This window comes from Heterodontus francisci, chromosome 10 (assembly GCF_036365525.1).
Source record: "Heterodontus francisci isolate sHetFra1 chromosome 10, sHetFra1.hap1, whole genome shotgun sequence".
Classification (NCBI taxonomy): Eukaryota; Metazoa; Chordata; class Chondrichthyes; order Heterodontiformes; family Heterodontidae; genus Heterodontus; species Heterodontus francisci.
In genome coordinates, this window is record NC_090380.1 from 100,716,093 (window position 1) to 100,738,066 (window position 21,974).

Consider the following 21,974-nt stretch of genomic DNA (forward strand, 5'->3'; position numbering starts at 1 on the left):
CATCAACCACCTGCACAGCCTCATTTCCCAAGAGGAGGTCGAGAGTAGCCCCTTCTCTAGTAGGGCCATCCACATACTTCTTCCCAGAACCGTGACAGGGTTCCCCTTGTCCTCACTTTTCATCCCACCAGCCTCCATATCCAAAGGATCATCCTCCGCCATTTTCGCCACCTCCAGCGTGATGCCACTACCAGTCGCATCTTCCCCTCCCTTCCCCTGTCAGCATTCCGAAGGGATCGTTCCCTCCGCGACACCCTGGTCCATTCCTCCATTACCCCCACCACCTCGTCCCCGTCCCAGGGCACCTTCCCCTGCAATCGCAGGATGTGTAATACCTGCCCATTTACTTCCTCTCACCTCACTATCCCAGGCCCCAAACACTCCTTTCAGGTGAAGCAGCGATTTACTTGGACTTCTTTCAATGTAGTATACTGTATTCGCTGCTCACAGTGTGGTCTCCTCTACATTGGGGAGACCAAGCGCAGACTGGGTGACCGCTTTGCGGAACATCTCCGCTCAGTCCGCAAGCAGGACCCTGAGCTTCCGGTTGCTTGCCATTTCAACACTCCCACCTGCTCTCATGCTCACATCTCTGTCCTGGGATTGCTGCAGTGTTCCAGTGAACATCAACGCAAGCTCGAGGAACAGCATCTCATTTACCGATTAGGCACACTACAGCCTGCCGGACTGAACATTGAGTTCAATAATTTCAGAGCATGACAGCCCCCCCATTTTACTTTCATTTTTAGTTATTTTTTCTTCCTTTTTTTACATTCCTTCTTACATTTTTTACAATCTTTTTTTGCATTTATTTCATTTCATCTCAGTTTGTTCAGTTTGCTTACCCACTGTTTTTTTCAGGTTGTTTTTCTTCAGGTTTGCACTTGCTGCTGTTCAATATTCAGTGTATTCACACCTAATCTGTACTAATGCTTTGTCTTTCAACACACCATTAACATATTGTTTGCCTTTGCTCCGTGACCTTTTGGTCAGCTATGTGGCCTGGTCCAATCTGCACCTTCTCCTTTGTTATCTCTTGACCCACCCCCACCTCACTTGTTTATAATCTGTGCCTTTTCTAATATTTATCAGTTCCGAAGAAGGGTCACTGACCCGAAACGTTAACTCTGCTTCTCTTTCCACAGATGCTGCCAGACCTGCTGAGTGATTCCAGCATTTCTTGTTTTTGTTTCAGATTTCCAGCATCCGCAGTATTTTGCTTTTGTTGAGGAGACTGCATTGTTCCTGTTTTATTCCTTTAAAAACAAGACTGCTCAAGAATTCTAGTAACCCTAAATTTCCTTTTCTTTGTCTTCTGTTTATTTTAAATAATCTTTGGTATATTTTTGTTTTTAAAGAGCATCTTCAATATCACTGCTAATAGTGGTCTCTAAAAGGCAAGAAAGTTGAATTAACACAATTATTCATCAGATAGAGCCTTCACAGTTAAGACTCCTTTAAGTCAGTCCCAGTATCATATCTTCAAAAAAAGGCCAATATAAAAATGACAAAATTGATGAAACTAAATCAATTTATTTAAACTTATCTTCAACAGCTACTTTTGGCATATTAATTTTTAGGATGGGTGCATAACCCTTTGCAGTATTTTTGATAAGTTTTTCCTAATCCAAAACTAGTAGTCATAACTTAAGTCACAAAAATATCCAGTAGGAAATGTTGAGAACGTGGAACTCGCTGTGAATCTATATAATTTTGGAAATGGCAATCATGAACTCGATTATGCAATAAAAATGATCGAAAAAGGGACGAATACGAAATCCCTTAACAATTGGCTTGTGCTGTTAAGAACTGGGCTATAATGGGAACTGTTTAGTATTTTGAGAACTCTTTAAGCAGGATTGCTGATATCAGAGGACGATAACATTATAAAATATTAATATCCCCAGGATAGAGGAAATGTGCAATGAAATTAGCCAGGAGAAAAATGTTAATTGTACTATTATATTAAAAATATTAAAGAATTGGTATGATACAGGACATCTAATATTTATTACATGAACACTTTTCAATTTAGGGTATTTGTTTAAGTAAACACTAAGTGGAGGAGATGACGCTTGGAAATGTTGAGTTGTTTGTATCTGAAGGGTTGACAAGTCAGCGAAGTCCACCAAAAAATCAACCGCACCATAAACAGGCGGCATCTCATCAGCAGAATAGTTCCAATGCCAGCCACCTGAATATTTTTCAGCCTTAAAAAGGCAACAGATGTACTGAAAAATACATTGAAAGGGCTCAGAGCGGAACGACCGTTTTTTTCAAAAAAAAACCCCCTACTCTCCAACCGCCACCAGCCCGGCGCCGCCATCTTACGGCAACGTCACTCTGAGCGGATCAATATCAGCGCCGCGACTCCATTTTATATTCAATCCTTCAACTCTACCTCAAGATGTGTGGCAGTGGAAGGAGAAAAAGAATCTCTAATTGACCACTCACTCTATTTTCTTCCCTCTTGTATGCTTACTACTGTCCGTAAGCCTCCACAATCGAAGCGGCTCCATTTCCTCCTTCGCCGTTTCTACCCCTCCCCCCACGCTTCCACCCGCTGCCTGGGACTCTTTTTCCTCCGCGCATGTGTACGCCTGGTTTGAGGCCGGCCTCAGCACTCACTCAATGGCGACTGAAAATCTTGATTAAAGAGACCGGAGGCGGCCGGGCCTGGGGCTCCGACAAACAGCAGCAGGGGACAGCATTTTTGTTATAAAAAGACATACACATGGGCAAAAAATCTTTTATTCAAAAATATATACATACATATACAAATTCCAAAGCAGAAAAGAAAATCATGTATTAAAATCAATCATTGAAATCCAAGTATATAATTAAAAGAAAATTAAGGGAAAAAAATGGCCGAGACAACCGCTACCTCTCCTAAAGTCTCTCCATTAGAATCAGGTAAGAAAAACACTCAAAGGAAAAGAAACACCTCAGCTGCTTTATTTTAAAAAGACTACGTTGGAGAAAAAGAATGAGTTTTTTTCCCCCCTCTCTCCCTGCTTAGAACTCTACTTCCTAATCGCTCGCTTTCTCTCGGCGGGTCCTTGCCAAAAGTCCGCGGAGGTGAGTGGATTTTTTTTTTGACGTTATTTAGTAAAATAAAACAACCTTCAGCAATTACATTGAGAAATAAACGGTTATTTTTCTTTCTCTCTCGTAGATTCTGGTGCGGGAGCTGGAGGAGAATGAGGTGCGTATCGGCGGACGGCAACAGCCGCTCAGCTCGTCCTCTCGCTGCCTCCCTCTCCGTCCTTTACTCCGTTTGCTGCTCCTATTCGGCCTCTTATGTCACTCTAATGCTATCTGATTTGACGGTTCTTTTTTTTTCCCCCCTCTCCGCATTAAAAAAACTCACCTGAGGTAGATGTTTAAAGACTTAGCATTTTTTCCCCCTTTATAATATTTTCCTCCCCACTTCTTCCTTTTTTCCCCCTTCTTCTGCAGCTGCTCCCTAAGCGTCTAGACTGGGAAGGCAACGAGTATCACAGAAGCTATGAAAACTTTGTAAGTAATTTTTAATTTTAAATATTGAAATAATTGATAACAAGGAGAGAAGTTTTATTCCAGAATTTTATTTCGGAAGGTGAAAAACAATTTTAAAAAAAATTGGAATAGTGTCCCTCCTTCGTTTCCACTGTTTTTTTTATTTTGGGGGTTATTTTGGGGTAAAAGGTGTTAAAAGTGATAAATTAGTCGGGTGAATAAATTTATTGCATTTTTTTTCCTCAAATGGGGGCGTGGCTCCGATATGTCGTTCCGATGGCGTAAGCACTCTGCATAATTGGCCGTGACCCAATCACAGTCCCGCTTTCATGGGCAAGGGGGCGGACTGCAGTTTAGTGAACCTATTGCTGATTGGCTGAGTGCGAAAAACTGTGCCTGTTGCAAACTTTTTGTGGGTAGTTTTGGAGCGAAAGGCTGTCAGATGGAGTAGATGTTATTTTTTTAAATAAAAACATGCTGGAAATTTCAAATTAATAGAAAATGCTAGAAACGTAAATCAGGTTAATGAATCAGCTCTGGCAAGAGAAAGGACAGGTTGAAGTTTGGAATGGCATTTATAATGAAAACGACCCACCTCAATCTCAGCATATTGCGTTTTTCATCTGGAAATAGCGTTTTTGAGTGAAAAGACAGCTATTAACGCTAGAAATAGAGTTGATCTGCCTAGTAACCTGTAAAATTTCTAAACACAAGTTTCACCCCTTCCATTTCAGAAGATTGATGGTATCTGAAATCTTGATGCTCATCTGCTGCTGAAACCCTCGTTCATGCCTTTTTTCACCTCTGGACTTAACTATTTAAATGCACTCCTGGCTAGTCTTCCCACATTCTACCCTCCCATGAGGCCATCCAAAACTCCATCCTTTGTCTTAACTCACACCAAGCCCCATTCATCTATTGCCCCCATATTTCCTGACTTGCGTTACCTCCCGGTCAAGCAACATCTTGATTTTTAAATTCTCATCCTTGTTTTCAAATCCCTCCATGGCCTTGCCCCTCTCTATCGTTATAATCTCTTCCAGTTCAACAACCCTCCGAGATACCTGCGCTCATCTAGTTCTGGACAGTTGAGCATCCGTGATTTTAGTTGCTCCGACATTGGTGGTCTTCAGCTGCCTTGGCCCTAAGTTGTGGAATTCCCTCCCTACACCCCTCCATCTCTACCTTGCTTTCCTCCTTTAAGATGCTGCTTAAAACCTACCTCTTCAACCAAACTTTGGTCATCTGACCTAATATTTCCTTATGACTCAGTGTCATATTTTGTTTTATAATGCTTCTGTGAAGTGCCTTGGAACTTTTTATTACATTAAAAACACTATACATATATAAGTAAAATAAAAGGGGTTCTGATGAAAGGTCACAGACCTTAAACGTTAAGTCTGCTTCTCTCTACAGATGCTGCCTGACTTGCTGAGTATTTCCAGCATTTTCTGTTGTAATACATATACAAGTTGTTGGGTTGTTCAATAAGAGTTAATGATTAGCTCCCAATCTTCTGACAACTTAAAATACTGTACCCTGTAGTTAATGCGCAGATTTTGCAGTCTCTTTGAAATGAAGTTGATACTTCCAGAGTTCAAACTTGAAAAAGGTTTATTACTTACCCTAAATTTGAGAAAGTGAAACCTGATTTATGTTACACAGCTGTCTGCTTAGAGATCAGTAGCTAATGTTCCATGTTGTTGCTCACATTGAGATAGAGAATTGGACCTGCCACGTTTTTGATCTATCTCTTGCTTCCTACTTTTTGTCTTTGTTCCACTCTGATCCCAGTCCACTGGATGTCATTTAGTCTGAGATAGTGAATGTGTGTCTCTACAGGTTAATTCAAGATGAGTTACATATTTTTAAGTGAGAATTCATATTTTAAAGATTACTGTTTTTTCTGAGCCATACATCCTGAAACTATAGTTGAGCAGGCAGGTGACCAGACATCTCTTCTGATCATGTGGCTGGGGTGCTGATGGAATTTCTAAGTGTAGTGTCTTTGCTTCATGTCTGTTATACACCTTTGCTAACCCTGAATATGCCCCCAGTTGGATGAGCTAGATGCTGAAGGATGTTTGGATGTCTCAAATCATGGTCTATTGCACCAATGCGTTGCATCATCTTCCCACTTCAACTTAACATTAGATGGTTATTTTGTGCTATTCCAGGTTTTATCGAATCAGCATGTGCCCCCTGATCATCTGCTGCGGATATGCCAGCGAATTGGCACACTACTGGATAAGGAGGTTCCTCCAAGTGTGTCTGGAGTACAGTCCCTACTTGGTGCAGGCCGACAGTCGCTACTTCGAACTGCAAAAGGTATAGATTCTGGTTAACTTGCCATGATGTACAGAATTTGATTTTTGGATAGTATTGCCCAGAAATAGGGATACTGTTTAGTTAATGCTGTCTGGCTGCAGCCAATAATAGTCATTTTGGTAGCAACTGTACTGCTGGGCAAAATTCTATGGAGAACTAAAATGATTGTGAACAGCTGCATGTTCAGCCGTTAAGGTACCACTTACTCTTCTGTTCAGTTCAGCACCAGAATGTTCATGGGTTCTGTACCATGCCCAAGTGGCAATTATTTCTGAGCAATTTGACAGCCTGTCTGACTGGGAGATGAAAGTCATAGAGTTAGAGTCATAGAGTTTTACAGCACAGAAACAGGCCCTTCGGCCCAACATGCCTGCGCCGACCATCAAGCACCTGTCCAAAACTAATCCTACTTCCCCACACTTGGCCCGTAACCTTGTATGTTATGGCGTTTCAAGTGCTCATCTAAATACTTCTTAAATGTTGTGAGTGTTCCTGCTTCGACCACCCCTTCAGGCAGTGTGTTCCAGATTCCAACCACCCTCTGGGTGAAAAAGTTTTTCCTTAACCCTCTAAACCTCCTGCCCCTATGCCCCCTAGTTATTGACATTTTCCGCTAAGGGAAAAAGTTTCTTCCAATCTATCCTATCAATGCTCCACATAATTTTGTATACCTCAATCAGGTCCCCCCTCAGCCTTCTGCACTCCAAAGAAAACAACCCCATTTTATCCAGTCTCTCTTCACAGCTGAAATGCTCCAGCCCAGGCAACATTCTGGTGAATCTCCTCTGCACTCTCTCCATTGCAATCACATCCTTCCTATAGTGTGGTGACCAGAGCTGTACACAGTATTCCAGCTTTGGCCTAACCAGCCTTTTATATAGCTCCATCATAACCTCCCTGCTCTTATTAGCCAAGGCATAGAATATAAAGGCAAGTATCCCGTATGCCTTCCTAACCACCTTATCTACCTGATATACATAAATGATTTGGAAGAAAGTATAGGTGGTCTGATTAGCAAGTTTGCAGACGACACTAAGATTGGTGGAGTAGCAGATAGTGAAGGGGACTGTCAGAGAATACAGCAGAATATAGATAGACTGGAGAGTTGGGCAGAGAAATGGCAGATGGAGTTCAATCAGGGCAAATGCGAGGTGATGCATTTTGGAAGATCCAATTCAAGAGTGAACTAAACAGTAAATGGAAAAGTCCTGGGGAAAATTGATGTACAGAGAGATTTGGGTGTTCAGATCCATTGTTCCCTGAAGGTGGCAACGCAGGTCAATAGAGTGGTCAAGAAGGCATACGGCATGCTTTCCTTCATCGGACGGGGTATTGAGTACAAGAGTTGGCAGGTCATGTTACAGTTGTATAGGACTTTGGTTCGGCCACATTTGGAATACTGCGTGCAGTTCTGGTTGCCACATTACCAAAAGGATGTGGATGCTTTGGAGAGGGTGCAGAGGAGGTTCACCAGGATGTTGCCTGGTATGGAGGGCGCTAGCTATGAAGAGAGGTTGAGTAGATTAGGATTATTTTCATTAGAAAGACGGAGGTTGAGGGGGTACCTGATTGAGGTGTACAAAATCATGAGAGGTATAGACAGGTTGGATAGCAAGAAGCTTTTTCCCAGAGTGGGGGATTCAATTACTAGGGGACATGAGTTCAAAGTGAAAGGGGAAAAGTTTAGGGGGGATATGCGTGGAAAGTTCTTTACGCAGAGGGTGGTGGGTGCCTGGAGCGCGTTGCCAGTGGAGGTGGTAGACGCGGGCACGATGGCGTCTTTTAAGATGTATCTAGACAGATACATGAATGGGCAGGAAGTAAAGAGATACAGACCCTTAGAAAATAGGCGACAGGTTTAGATAGAGGATTTGGATCGGCGTAGGCTTGGAGGGCCGAAGGGCCTGTTCCTGTGCTGTAATTTTCTTTGTTCTTTGTACCTATGCTGCTGCCTTCAGTGACGTATGGACAAGCACCCCAAGGTCCCTCTGACCCTCTGTACTCTCTAGGGTCCTACCATCTGTTGTATATTCTCTTAACTTGTCAATCCTCCCAAAGTGCATCACCTCACGCTTCTCAGGATTAAACTCCATTTGCCACAGTTCCGCACATCTTACCAGCCCATCTATATTGTTCTGTAATCGAAGGCCATACTCTTCACTATTTATGATACCACCAATTTTCGTGTTGTCTGCGAACTTACTGATCATACCTCCTATATTCACGTCTAAATCATTAATGGACACTACAAACAGTCAGGGTCCCAGCACTGATCCCTTGCGGTACCCCACTGGTCACAGGCCTCCATTTGCAAAAACAACCCTCGACCATCACCCTCTGCCTCCTTCCACTAAGCCAATTTTGAATCCAATTTGCCAAATTGCCCTGGATCCTATGGGCTCTTACTTTCTCAACCAATCTCCCATGCGAGACCTTAACAAAAGCCTTACTGAAGTCCATGTAGACTACATCAACTGCTTTGCCCCATCTACACCTTTAGTCACCTCCTCGAAAAATTCAATCAAATTTGTTAGACACGATCTCCCTCTGACAAAGCCATGTTGACTATCCCTGATCAATCCCTGCCTCTCCAAGTGGAGATTAATCCTATCCCTCAGAATTTTTTCCAATAATTTCCCTACCACTGACGTTAGACTCACAGGCCTATAATTACCTGGTTTATCCTTGCTACCCTTCTTGAATAATGGTACCTGAAATAATGAAAGCTGAGACCAATCCTGCCATCACCTGATGTCCACACATGGACACTTGGAGCAGCAGTTGTTGGATAGCAGATTGGGAGCAGAAAGCCTGGACGAGCTGCTTCTTAAATAATAAACTAATAAACATTGCATCCCATTCTTGTAACTCTATTGCTGTGCTCAGTACATCCAGGATTGGAGATTGAACATGGGACTTGATGACTAAGTTGCTCAGTGGACAGAGGTGTTGAGCACCATCATGTCTTTTTAATTAAATATAGATGTTGGTTATTTCCCTTGAATGTCGATGACCATTATAGATTGTTGCTAATTAGCTATATAATTTTCGTTATTTTTGATCAATTTTATCTTGTAGTATACTGATATGGACTCCCCACCTGCGATCATGCTGTTCTTGGATTGGAAGTGCTCTGTTGCCAAATTCACTGCTGTTGTCCCTGCAGATGAGTGAAATAATAGTGAAGTTCACTTCAGGGTGTACCAGTTAAATCCAAATACTAGTTAAATATGCACTTTTTCAGAAATCCAGTTCTTTTCCCTTTATTTGGTCCTTAGCTGAGCTTTTGACTCCATACCCACTCCCATGACCAAGACAGCCTACTTCCACCTCCATAACACTGCCTGTCTCTGCCCTGCTTCAGCTCATCTGCTGCGGAAACCCTCCTTCATGCCTTTGTTATCTCTAGGCTTGACTATTCCAATGCCGTCCTGGCTGGTCTCTGACATTCTACCCTCTGTAGACTTAATGTCATCCAAAACTTTACTGCTCAATTTCTAACTCACGCCATAACCCCTCACCCATCGCCCCTGTGCTCTTTGACCTATGTTGGCTCGCAGTCCAGCAACGCCACATATTTAAAATTCTCTTCCTTATTTTCAATTCACTCCATGGCCTTGGCCCATCCTTGTCTCTGTAGTCTCCTCCAGCCCTACAACTGTCCGAGATACCTGAACTCCTCCAATTCTAGATCCTTGCGCATCCCAGATTTTCTTTGCTCGACCATTGGCAACTGTACCTACAGCTGTCTAGGCCATAAGCTCTTGAAGTCCCTCCCTAAACCTGTCCCCCTCTTTATGACCTAGCTCTTTAAAACCTAACTCTTGGTCACCTATCTTAAGACCACCTCCTTTTTTGGCTCAGTATCAATTTTAGTTTGACAATGCTCATGTGAAGTGCTGAGGTGTGTTTTATGATAAAGTTGCTATATAAATGCAAGTTGTTGTTGAAGTAAATGATACCTATAAAACTGATACTCTATGCACTGTTTTCTCTGTCAGAATCCAGGTTTTGAGGGGGGAATGTTTAAATGTAGTCATTTATGACACAGAAGGAGGCCATTCAGCCCATTGAGTCTGTGCTGTCTCTCCATGGAGCAATCCAGTCAGTCCCACTACCCCTGCTCAATTCCCATAGCCCTTCCAGTTTATTTCCTTCGAGAGCCCTTCCAATTTCCTGTTGAAATCATTGTCTCCGCTTCCGCCATCCTTGTGGGCAGCGAATTCCAGGTCATTATCACCTGCCACGTAAAAAGAAAAGTTTTTCCTCATATTCCCCCTGCAACTCTTGCCAAAACCATCAATCTGTGTCCCCTCGTCCTTGTACCATTAGTTAAAGGGAACAGCTTTTCCTTGTCTAACTTATCTAAGTGCTGTAACCTGCAGGGCTATAGACCAAATGCTGGACGATAGGGATAGGCTGGGTGGCTCATTTTTTGGCTGGTGCAGACATGATGGGCCAAGTGGTCACTTTCTGTGCAGTAAACTTTCTATGATTCTATGCCTGTCATAATCTTGTACACCTCCATTAAATCTCCCCTCAATTTGCTTTGCTCTAAGGAGAATAATCCCAGCTTTCCCAACCTAACTTTGTAACTATAATCCCCCATCCCTGGAAACATTCTGGTAAATCTCTGCACTTTCTCAAGGACCCTCACATCCTTTCTAAAGTGTGGTGACCAGAACTGGATGCAGTACTCCAGCTGGGGCCTAACAAGAGCTTTATAAAGGTTCAGCATAACTTCCCTGCTTTTGTACTCTATGCCTCTATTTATGAAGCTCAAGATTGCATATACTTTTACTAACCACTCTCTCTCAGTATGTCCTATCACCTTCAAAGATCGATACACATACACCCCCAAGTCCCTGTGTTCCTGCACGCTGTTTAGAACTGTGTCATTAAGTTTTAAATGTGGCGTAAATAAAATGTCAGAGTCAGCCTTCAGTTACAAGAAACCTCTTCTCCTTTGTTACCTCAGCAGCTCCTTGTAGAGGGTGTGGTTTTTATGTTGAGGATGTTGCCCATATATTGCTTCTTCCTATTCCTTATGCCAAAATGCACCACCTCACACTTGTTGATATTAAATTCCAACTGCCCTTTCTGCTAGCCTATTTTTGTCCTGTTTCAGGCGGTTCATATCATCCTCACAGTTTGCCACACCTCCATGTTTGGTGTCATCAGCAAATTTTGAAATTCTTCTCTGTATTCCAAGATCCAAGTCATTTATATATAGCAAAGAAAACTGTGGTTCCAGCATTGACCCTTGGGAAACAACACTGTCTACCATCCTCCAGTCTGAAAAAAAAACATTGACTATAATTCACTGTTTTCTGTCCTTTAGCCAATTTTTTATCCAGTTGGACGTTGACCCTTTTATTCCGTGAGCCTCAATTTTGTTAACAAGCCTTTTATGTGGTACCTTTTCAAATGCTTTCTTAAAATCCACATAAACAACATCCACTGCATTCCCTTCAACCTTCTCTGTTACTTCATCCAAAAATTATTTTGAACCTCTCCAAGTGTCTAATTTTTGTTTCCCTGATTATTCTTTTTAAAACCTTACCACCACTGATGTTAAACTAGCTTGTAGTTGCTCGGACTGTCCTTACACCCGTTCTTGGATAAGGGTGTCACATTTGCCATTCTCCAATCATCTAGCACCTCCCCCTGTATCCAGGGAAGATTGGAAGATTATGGTAAGCCCTTCCACTGTCTCCACCCCCACTTCCTTTTGCAACCTGTAATGCAAGCCATCTAGACCAGATGACTTATCTACCCTTGCGCAGCCCGCCTTTTTAGTACTTTCCCCCGCAACCCCAATTTTTACCCTATCTATTGCCTCTACTCTCTCCGCTTCTACTGATATTTTGGCAGATTCTTGTTGCTTCGTGAACACTGATACAAAATACTTATTAAGTATATTAGCCTTGCCCTGTGCCTCTATGCATATATTACCCTCTTTGTCCCTAATAAGCCTACTATATGGTACACCTTAGATGCATGGCCATCTGGTGAGTGACTGTGTGAATGCACAGTAACCAGCTGTCAGTGCATTTAAGAAAGGACTCTACTTGCTGGTAGTTTTAAACATTTTTTAAGACAAATTTTAAAATAAAATATCATTTAACATGATTGCATGGACTTTTAGTTTGTACAAGATGTTTGTTAGTGGTGCTTTTTTACTGGGGTGGAGATCACTCATCTTCAATATTCTGGATGCATTGGGCACTGCCCAGTGCCATTTCCTGGAGGGAAGTGTTCAGTGGTGTTCCCTAGGGGTCTTGTACTGCTCCTGTGAAGCACCTTGGGACATTTTATGATGTAATGGTGCTATATAAATATAAGTTGTTGTGGTTCACTGGTGACCCCGGGGCCAGGTTGGAACCACAACTTTTTTTGATGTATGTTAATGACCCGGACATAATTTCAAAGTTTGCAGATGACGTGAAACTCGGGAATGTAGTAAGCAGTGAGGAGAGCCGAGACAGACTGGTGAAATAGACAGATTAACTTTAATGCAGGAAGCATGAAGTGATTAATTTTGGTAGGAAGAATGAGGAGAGGCAATATCAACTAAATGGTACAATATTACAGGAACAGACACACCTGAAAATGTACATGCACAAGTCTTTGCAGTTGAGAAAATTATTTGAAAAGGCATACGGGCTCCTTGACTTTATAAATAGGGAGTAGAAAAGCAACAAAGTTGTGCTGAACCTTAATAATACACTGTTTAGGCCCCACCTGGAATATTGTAGCCAATTCTGGGCCCACACTTGAGGAAGGATATCCCAGCTTTAAGGGGTGCAGAGGAGATTTACTAGAATGAAGGATGCAAGACGAAAGTTATTTGGAGAGACTGAGCAGCTGTTCTCCTTAGAACCAAGAAGGTTAAGGAAATGTTGATAGAGGTGTTCAAAATCATGAAAGGTTTTGATAAAGAATAAATAAGGAGGACCTATCTCCATTTGGGTAATTGGTAACTAGAGGACAGAGAATTAAAGTAATGGCTGAAGAATCAGATGTGACATGAGGAAATACAATTACACAGCAAGTTATTTTGATCTGGAATACACTGTCTGAAAGGATGATGGAAACCATTTCACATTCAGAAGGGAATTGAATAAATACTTGAAAAGAAAAATATATGTGGAAAAAGAGCAGGAGAATGTATTTCAAACAGATGGCACAGGCATAATTGACCGAATGGCCGCATCCTATGCTGTGTCATTCTCTAATTCTACGCAAGTTAATTATTTTCTAGCAAAAAATGCTGTATGGTGAGCTGGGGTGATAATTTTAATTTCCTCTTTCTACGCCTTTCCCAATCACTCCCCTCTAACCAAAGGCTGCAAAGACAATTATAATTCTCTTGCATTCCCCCCTCCTCCACTTCACCCTGTTGCCCTCACCACTAATTGCTGCCTTGCAGACTAGGGATGCAACCTGATACGAGCATAGTTTGTCGAGCTCCGTACTAGATGATGTACACAGAGCCATCAGGGGAACAGATGAAATACTTCTAAGTCATCGGATTGGTACTTCTGTTTCTGATGAGGGTTGGAAGCCACATAGTGTATGATGTCAGGCGCTTCAATTATATTTCTGTTTTGGACGATCAAAAGTGAATAGTCTGTCTCCATACTTCAGTTTTTATTTTGAGTTTATTTTTAAGTAGTACATTTGATCCAACATAAGGGCGGTACTGCTCCTCCAGGGTTCTACCTTCTTTCTCTCATGGGACTGTTTTTGCAAGCAATGTGTACTGGCAGCTTGTTGATTGCTTAATGCAATGTTTCACTGATATCGAAATTAAAGGAGGCATACAATATTTATAGCTACATATTGTTCCTCTGGCAGATTAGCATGGTATAATAATTTCCATACATGTGCAGAACTGGTTTAAAATCAAATTTCTTGCCTACCATCCTTTTATAACTTCATTATCAGCAATTTACCCACTTCTCTTTGCTTCCCTCTTCTCCCCAACCCCCCCCCCCCCCCCCTGCCTTTTCCAAAATAGAATTGTTACAGCTCAGAAGGAGGCCATTCGATCCGTCATGTTTGTGCTGGCTCTCCAAAAGAGCAATTTACCTAGTGCCACTGTCCCACCTTCTCCCCGTAGCCCTGCACATTTTTCATTTTCATATAACAATCCAATTCCCTCTTGAATGCTTCCATTGAATCTGCCTCCACCGCACTCTGGCAGTGCATTGCAGATCTTAACCACTCGCGTGAAAAAGTTTTCCCTCATGTCGCTATTGCTTCTTTTGTCAATTACCTTAAAACTGTGTCCTCTTATTTTCGATCCTTGCACCAATGGGTACAGTTTTTCCTTATCTGCTCTGTCCAGATCCCTCATGATTTTGAACACCTCTATCAAATCTCCTCTTAACCTTCTCTCCAATGAAAACAGTCCCAACTTCTCCAATTTATCCATGTAACTGAAGTTCCTCATCTCTGGAATCATTCTTGAGTCTTTTCTGTGCTCTTACTAATGCCTTCACACCTTTCCTAAAGTGTGGCACCCAGAACTTTTTTCTAATTCTTTCATGGGATGTGGGTGTTGCTGGCTAGGCGAGCATTTATTGCCCATCCCTAATTGTTCTTGAGAGGTGGTGGTGAGCTGCCTTCTTGAACTGCTGCAGTCCATGTGGTGTAGGTACACCAACAGTGCTGTTTGGAAGGGAGTTCCAGAATTTTGACCCAGCGACAGTGAAGGAGCATCAATATAGTTGCAAGTCAGGATGGTGTGTGGATGGAGGGGAACTTGCAGGAAGTGTGTCCTGAGACTGACATGATAGACCTTCAACAACCACAACCATCTTCCTTTGCGCTAGATACGATTCCAGCCAGCGGAGAGCCTTCCCCCGGTTCCCATTGACTTCAGTTTTGCTAGGGCTCCTTGATGCCACACTCGTTCAAATGCTGCCTTGATGTCAAGGACAGTTACTTTCATCTCTGGAGTTCAGCTCTTTTGTCCACGTAGGTCAGGAGCTGAGTGGCTCTGATGAAACCCAAACCGAGCTTCAGTGAGAAAGTTATTGCTGAGTAAGTGCCACTTGATAGCACTGTCAATGACCCCTGCCATCACTTTGCTGATGATCAAGAGTAGACTGATAGGGTGGTAATTGGCAGGGTTGGATTTGTCCTTCTCTTTGTGTACATGACATACCTGGGAAAATTTCCACATTGTCAGGTTGATGCCAGTGTTGTAACTGTACTGGAACAGCTTGGCTAGGGGTGCGGCAGTTCTGGAGCACAAGTCTTCAGTATTATTGCCGAAATGTTGTCAGGGCCCAAGCCTGTGCAGTATCCAGTGCCTTCAGCCGGATCTTGATATCACGTGGAGTGAATCGAATTGCCTCAAGGCTGATATCCGTGATGCTCGTGTCCTCAGGAGGAGGCTGAGATGGATCATCCACTCGGCACTTCTGGCTGAAGATGGTTGCAAATACTTCAGCCTTTTCCTTTGCACTGATGTGATGGGCTCCCCCATCATTGAGGATTGGGATATTTGTGGAGCTGCCTCCTCCTGTTAGTTGTTTGTCCACCACCATTCGTGATTGGATGTGGCAGGACTGCAGAGCTCAGATCTGATCCGTTTGTTGTGGCATCGCTTAGCCCTGTCTATCGCATGCTGCTTCTGCTGTTCGGCATGCATGTAGTCTTGTGTTGTAGCTTCACTGGGTTGACACCTCATTTTGAGGTATGCCTTGTGCTGCTCCTGGCATGTCCTCCTGCATTTTTCATTGGACCAGGGTTAATCCCCTGTCTTGATGGAATGAAAGAGTTGGAGATATGCCAGCCATTAGGTTACAGATTGTGGTTGAGTACAATTCTGCTGATGCCTAAAGCGCCTCATGGATGCCCAGTTTTGAGTTGCTAGATCTGTTCGAAATCTCTCCCATTCAGCTCGTTGGTAGTGCCACACAACACTATGGAGAGTATCCTCAATGTGAAGACAGGACCTTGTTTCCACAAGGACTGTGTTGGTCTCTCCTACCAGTACTGCCATGGACACTTGCATCTGTGACAGGTAGGTTGCTGAGGATGAGGTCAAGTTGGTTTTTCCCTTTTGTTGGCTCCCACACCAGCTGCTGCAGACCCAGTCTCGCAGCTGTGTCCTTTTGGGCTCCATTTGTAATGGTGCTCCCGAGCCACCCTTAGTAATGGACATTGAAGTCCCCCACCCAGAGTACATTCTGTGCCCTTGACACCCTCAGTGCTTCTTCCAACTGGTGTTCAACATGGAGGAGTACGGATTCATCAGCTGAGGGGAGGTAGGTGGTAATCTGGAGGTTTCCATGCCCTTGCTTGACCTGATGTCATGAGACATCATGGGGTCTGGAGTCAATGTTGAGGACTTCCAAGGCAACTTCCTCCCGACTGTATACCACTGTGCAGTCACATCTGGTGGCGTTCTTCCTTGCAAAATGAATCACTTCACCCTTCTTTGTCCTGTTGGTGGGACAGGACATACCCAGGGATGGTGATGGCTGGGACGTTGTCTGTAAGGTATGATTCTGAGTGTGTGTTATGTCAGGCTGTTACTTGACTAGTCTTTGGGACAGTTCTCCCAGATGTAGTAAGGAAGAGTTTGCAGGTGTGCCGTTGTCATTTCCGCTGCCTAGGTCGATGCCGGGTGGTCTGTCCGCTTTCATTCTTTTAGACTTTTCTCTAGCGGTTTGATACAACTGAGGGCTTCCTAGGCCATTTCAGAGGGCATTTAAGAGTCAACCACATTGCTGCGTGTCTGGAGTCACATGTAGGCCAGACCAGGTAAGGAAAACAGATTTCCTTCCCTTTAGGACATTAGAACAAAGAGATCAAAGAACAAAGAACAGTACAGGAACGGGCCATTCGGCCCTCCAAGCCTGCACCGATCTTGATGCCTGCCTAAACTAAAACCTTCTGCACTTCCGGGGTCCGTATCTCTCTCTTCCCATCCTATTCATGTATTTGTCAAGATGCCTCTTAAACGTCTCAAAGGTACCTGCTTCCACCACCTCCCCCAGCAACAAGTTCCAGGCACTCACCACCCTCTGTGTAAAGAACTTGCCTCGCACATCCCCTCTAAACTTTGCCACTCTCGCCTTAAACCTATGTCCCCTAGTAACTGACTCTTCCACCCTGGGAAAAGCTTCTGACTATCCACTCTGTCCATGCCGCTTATAACTGTGTAAACCTCTATCATGTCGCCCCTCCACCTCCGTCGTTCCAGTGAAAACAATCCGAGTTTATCCAACCTCTCCTCATAGCTAATGCCCTCCAGACCAGGCAACATCCTGGTAAACGTCCTCTGTACCCTCTCCAAAGCCTCCACGTCCTTCTGGTAGTGTGGCGACCAGAATTGCACGCAATATTCTAAGTGTGGCCTAACTAAGGTTCTGTACAGCTGCAGCATGACTTGCCAATTTTTATACTCTATGCCCTGACCGATGAAGGCAAGCATGCCGTATGTCTTCTTGACTACCTTATCCACCTGCGTTGCCACTTTCAGTGACCTGTGGACCTGTACGCCCAGATCTCTCTGCCTGTCAATACTCCTAAGGGTTCTGCCATTTACTGTATACTTCCCACCTGCATTAGACCTTCCAAAATGCATTACCTCACATTTGTCCGGATTAAACTCCATCTGCCATTTCTCCGCCCAAGTCTCCAACGGATCTATATCCTGCTGTATCCTCTGACAATCCTCATCACTGTCCGCAACTCCACCAACCTTTGTGTCGTCCGCAAACTTACTAATCAGGCCAGCTACATTTTCCTTCAAATCATTTATATATACTACAAACAGCAAAGGTCCCAGCACTGATCCCTGCGGAACACCACTAGTCACATCCCTCCATTCAGAAAAGCACCCTTCCACTGCTACCCTCTGTCTTCGATGACCGAGCCAGTTCTGTATCCATCTTGCCAGCTCCCCTCTGATCCCATGTGACTTCACCTTTTGCACCAGTCTGTCATGAGGGACCTTGTCAAAGGCTTTACTGAAGTCCATATAGATAACATCCACTGCCCTTCCTTCATCAATCATCTTTGTCACTTCCTCAAAAAACTCAATCAAATTAGTGAGACACGACCTCCCCTTCACAAAACCATGCTGCCTCTCACTAATAAGTTTCTTTGTTTCCAAATGGGAGTAAATCCTGTCCCGAAGAATCCCCTCTAATAATTTCCCTACCATTGACGTATGGCTCACCGGCCTATAATTTCCTGGATTATCCTTGCTACCCTTCTTAAACAAAGGAGCAACATTGGATATTCTCCAGTCCTCTGGGACCTCACCTGTAGTCAATGAGGATGCAAAGATTTCTGTCAAGGCCCCAGCAATTTCTTCCCTTGCCTCCCTCAGTATTCTGGGGTAGATCCCATCAGGCCCTGGGGACTTATCTACCTTAGTGCTTTGCAAGACACCCAACACCACCTCCTTTTTGATAATGAGATGACTGAGACTATCTACACTCCCTTCCCTAGGTTCATCATCCACCAAGTCCTTCTCCTTGGTGAATACTGATGCAAAGTACTCATTTAGTACCTCGCCCATTTCCTCTGGCTTCACACATAGATTCCCTTCTGTGTCCTTGACTGGTCCAACCCTCATGGATAAAGATGAGAGTGGTCCTAAAGGAAGAGTGCTAAATTGGGGGAAGGCCAACTATACCAAAATTCGGCAGGAGCTGGGGAATGTAGATTGGGAGCAGCTGTTTGAAGGTAAATCCACATGTGATATGTGGGAGGCTTTTAAAGAGAGGTTGATTAGCGTGCAGGAGAGACATGTTCCTGTGAAAATGAGGGATAGAAATGGCAAGATTAGGGAACCATGGATGACAGGTAAAATTGTGAGACTAGCTAAGAGGAAAAAGGAAGCATACATAAGGTCTAGGTGGCTGAAGAAAGACGAAGCTTTGAAAGAATATCGGGATTGTAGGCGCAATCTGAAACGAGGAATTAAGAGCGCTAAAAGGGATCATGAAATATCTTTAGCAAACAGGGTTAAGGAAAATCCCAAAGCCTTTTATTCATATATAAGGAGCAAGAGGGTAACTAGAGAAAGGATTGGCCCACTCAAGGACAAAGGAGGAAAGTTATGCGTGGAGTCAGAGAAAATGGGTGAGATTCTAAACGAGTACTTTGCATCGGTATTCACCGAGGAGAGGGACATGACGGATGTTGAGGTTAGGGACAGATGTTTGATTACTCTCTGTCAAGTCGGCATAAGGAGGGAGGAAGTGTTGGGTATTCTAAAAGGCATTAAGGTGGACAAGTCCCCAGGTCCGGATGGGGTCTATCCCAGGTTACTGTGGGAGGCGAGAGAGGAAATAGCTGGGGCCTTAAGAGACATCTTTGCAGCATCCTTAAACACGGGTGAGGTCCCGGAGGACTGGAGAATTGCTAATGTTGTCCCCTTGTTTAAGAAGGGTAGCAGGGATAATCCAGGTAATTATAGACCGGTGAGCCTGACGTCAGTGGTAGGGAAGCTGCTGGAGAAGATACTGAGGGATAGGATCTATTCCCATTTGGAAGAAAATGGACTTATCAGTGACTGGCAACATGGTTTTGTGCAGGGAAGGTCATGTCTTACCAACTTAATAGAATTCTTTGAGGAAGTGACAAAGTTGATTGATGAGGCAAGGGCTGTAGATGTCATATACATGGACTTCAGCAAGGCGTTTGATAAGATTTCCCATGGTAGGCTGATGGAGAAAGTGAAGGCGCATGGGGTCCAAGGTGTACTAGCCAGATGGATAAAGAACTGGCTGGGCAACAGGAGACAGAGAGTAGCAGTGGAAGGGAGTTTCTCAAAATGGAGACGTGTGACCAGTGGTGTTCCACAGGGATCCGTGCTGGGACCACTGTTGTTTGTGATATACATAAATGATTTGGAGGAAAGTATAGGTGGTCTGATTAGCAAGTTTGCAGACGACACTAAAATTGGTGGAGTAGCAGATAGTGAAGGGGACTGTCAGAGAATACAGCACAATATAGATAGATTGGAGAGTTGGGCAGAGAAATGGCAGATGGAGTTCAATCAGGGCAAATGCGAGGTGATGCATTTTGGAAGATCCAATTCAAGAGTGAACTATACAGTAAATGGAAAAGTCCTGGGGAAAATTGATGTACAGAGAGATTTGGGTGTTCAGGTCCATTGTTCCCTGAAGGTGGCAACGCAGGTCAATAGAGTGGTCAAGAAGGCATACGGCATGCTTTCCTTCATCGGACGGGGTATTGAGTACAAGAGTTGGCAGGTCATGTTACAGTTGTATAGGACTTTGGTTCGGCCACATTTGGAATACTGCGTGCAGTTCTGGTCGCCACATTACCAAAAGGATGTGGATGCTTTGGAGAGGGTGCAGAGGAGGTTCACCAGGATGTTGCCTGGTATGGAGGGCGCTAGCTATGAAGAGAGGTTGAGCAGATTAGGATTATTTTCATTAGAAAGACGGAGGTTGAGGGGGTACCTGATTGAGGTGTACAAAATCATGAGAGGTATAGACAGGTTGGATAGCAAGAAAGCTTTTTCCCAGAGTGGGGGATTCAATTACTAGGGGTCACGAGTTCAAAGTGAAAGGGGAAAAGTTTAGGGGGGATATGCGTGGAAAGTTCTTTACGCAGAGGGTGGTGGGTGCCTGGAACGCGTTGCCAGCGGAGGTGGTAGACGCGGGCACGATGGCGTCTTTTAAGATGTATCTAGACAGATACATGAATGGGCAGGAAGTAAAGAGATACAGACCCTTAGAAAATAGGGGACATGTTTAGATAGAGGATCTGGATCGGCGTCGGCTTGGAGGGCCGAAGGGCCTGTTCCTGTGCTGTAATTTTCTTTGTTCTTTCCCTGGTTACCCTCTTGCTCTTTATATACGTATAAAAAGCCTTGGGATTTTCCTTAATCCTGTTTGCCAATGACTTCTCATAACCCCTTTTAGCCCTCCTGACTCCTTGCTTAAGTTCCTTCCTATTGTCTTTATATTCCTCAAGGGATTCGTCTGTTCCTAGCCTTCCAGCCCTTATGAATGCTTCCTTTTTCTTTTTGACGAGGCTCACAATATCCCGCGTTATCCAAGGTTCTCGAAACTTGCCAAACTTATCCTTCTTCCTCACAGGAACATGCTGGTCCTGGATTCTAATCAACTGACGTTTGAAAGACTCCCACATAGTGAACCAGTTGAGTTTTATGACAATCGACAATGGTTTCATGGTCACCATTACTGAGACTAGGTTTTTTTAAATTAATTCCAGATTACTTCCACCAACTACCATGGTGGGATTTGAGCTCGTGTCCCCAGAGCAATAGCCTGGGCCTCTGCATTGCCAGTCCAGTGACATTACCAGTACACCACCACCTCCCTTATTGGTCACAATGCTCCAGTTGAGGCCGAACCAATGTTCTATACAAGTTTAACATAAACGTCCTTGCTTTTGTACACTATGCCCCTATTAATGAAGTCTGGGATGCTGTCTGCTCTGTTAATCACGCTGTCAACCTGACCTGCCACCTTCAATGTTTTATGCACATATACACTCGGGTCCCTCTCCTCTTGCACCCACTTCAGAATTTTACCCTTTATATTGTCTCTTCGCATTCTTCTTACCAAATTGAATCACTTTTGTGCATTAAATTTCATCTGCCACTTATCCGCCCATTCCACCAACCTTTTTCCTTCTGAAGTTCTGCACTATCCTCCTCACAGTTCACAATGTTTCAAAGTTTTGTATCATCTGCAAAGTATGAAATTGTGCCCTGTGCACCATGGTCTTGGTCATCAATATATATCAGGAAGAGCAAGGGCCCGAACATCAACCTCAGTGGTATACAGTTGGGAGGGAGTTGCCTTGGAAGTTTTCAACATGGACCCCATGAAGTCAGCTCTAGCCAAATAGATTCTGTCCTTGACCTCTCTGTGACATCCCCTCTCTCCACTTCAAAGTTCTCCTTAATCAAAACTCCACCCTTCCCCATTTCCTTCCTTTCCATCTTTTCTAAACACCTTGTATCCAGGAATATTTAGCACCCAGTCCTGCCCTTTGAGACAGGTCTCCGTTATCGCCACAACATCATACTTTCACGTGGCTATCTGCGTCTGAAGCTCATTAACTTATTTGCCACGCTTCACACATTCATATACATGCGCAGTATTTAGACC

The 21,974-nt window shown here is 43.8% G+C and overlaps 1 protein-coding gene and 1 long non-coding RNA gene across 3 annotated transcripts in view; one reads left to right on the forward strand and one right to left on the reverse strand.

The window, feature by feature from the left end:
* Positions 1 to 2,555, reverse strand: part of LOC137374681 (uncharacterized) — a 75,524-nt gene extending 72,969 nt beyond the window's left edge. Inside the window, exon 1 of the long non-coding RNA XR_010975881.1 lies at positions 2,455 to 2,555. This is a non-coding gene — a long non-coding RNA (uncharacterized lncRNA). The remainder of the gene's footprint in view (positions 1 to 2,454) is intronic.
* Positions 2,556 to 2,637: 82 nt separating this feature from the next.
* Positions 2,638 to 21,974, forward strand: part of LOC137374683 (bromodomain and WD repeat-containing protein 3-like) — a 197,287-nt gene continuing 177,950 nt past the window's right edge. For both annotated transcript variants that reach the window (XM_068041166.1, XM_068041167.1), the window contains exons 1-5: positions 2,638 to 2,913; positions 3,020 to 3,078; positions 3,176 to 3,205; positions 3,460 to 3,519; positions 5,676 to 5,826. In XM_068041166.1, the coding sequence (XP_067897267.1) occupies positions 2,865 to 2,913; positions 3,020 to 3,078; positions 3,176 to 3,205; positions 3,460 to 3,519; positions 5,676 to 5,826 (349 nt within the window). In that variant the 5' untranslated portion in view covers positions 2,638 to 2,864. The remainder of the gene's footprint in view (positions 2,914 to 3,019; positions 3,079 to 3,175; positions 3,206 to 3,459; positions 3,520 to 5,675; positions 5,827 to 21,974) is intronic.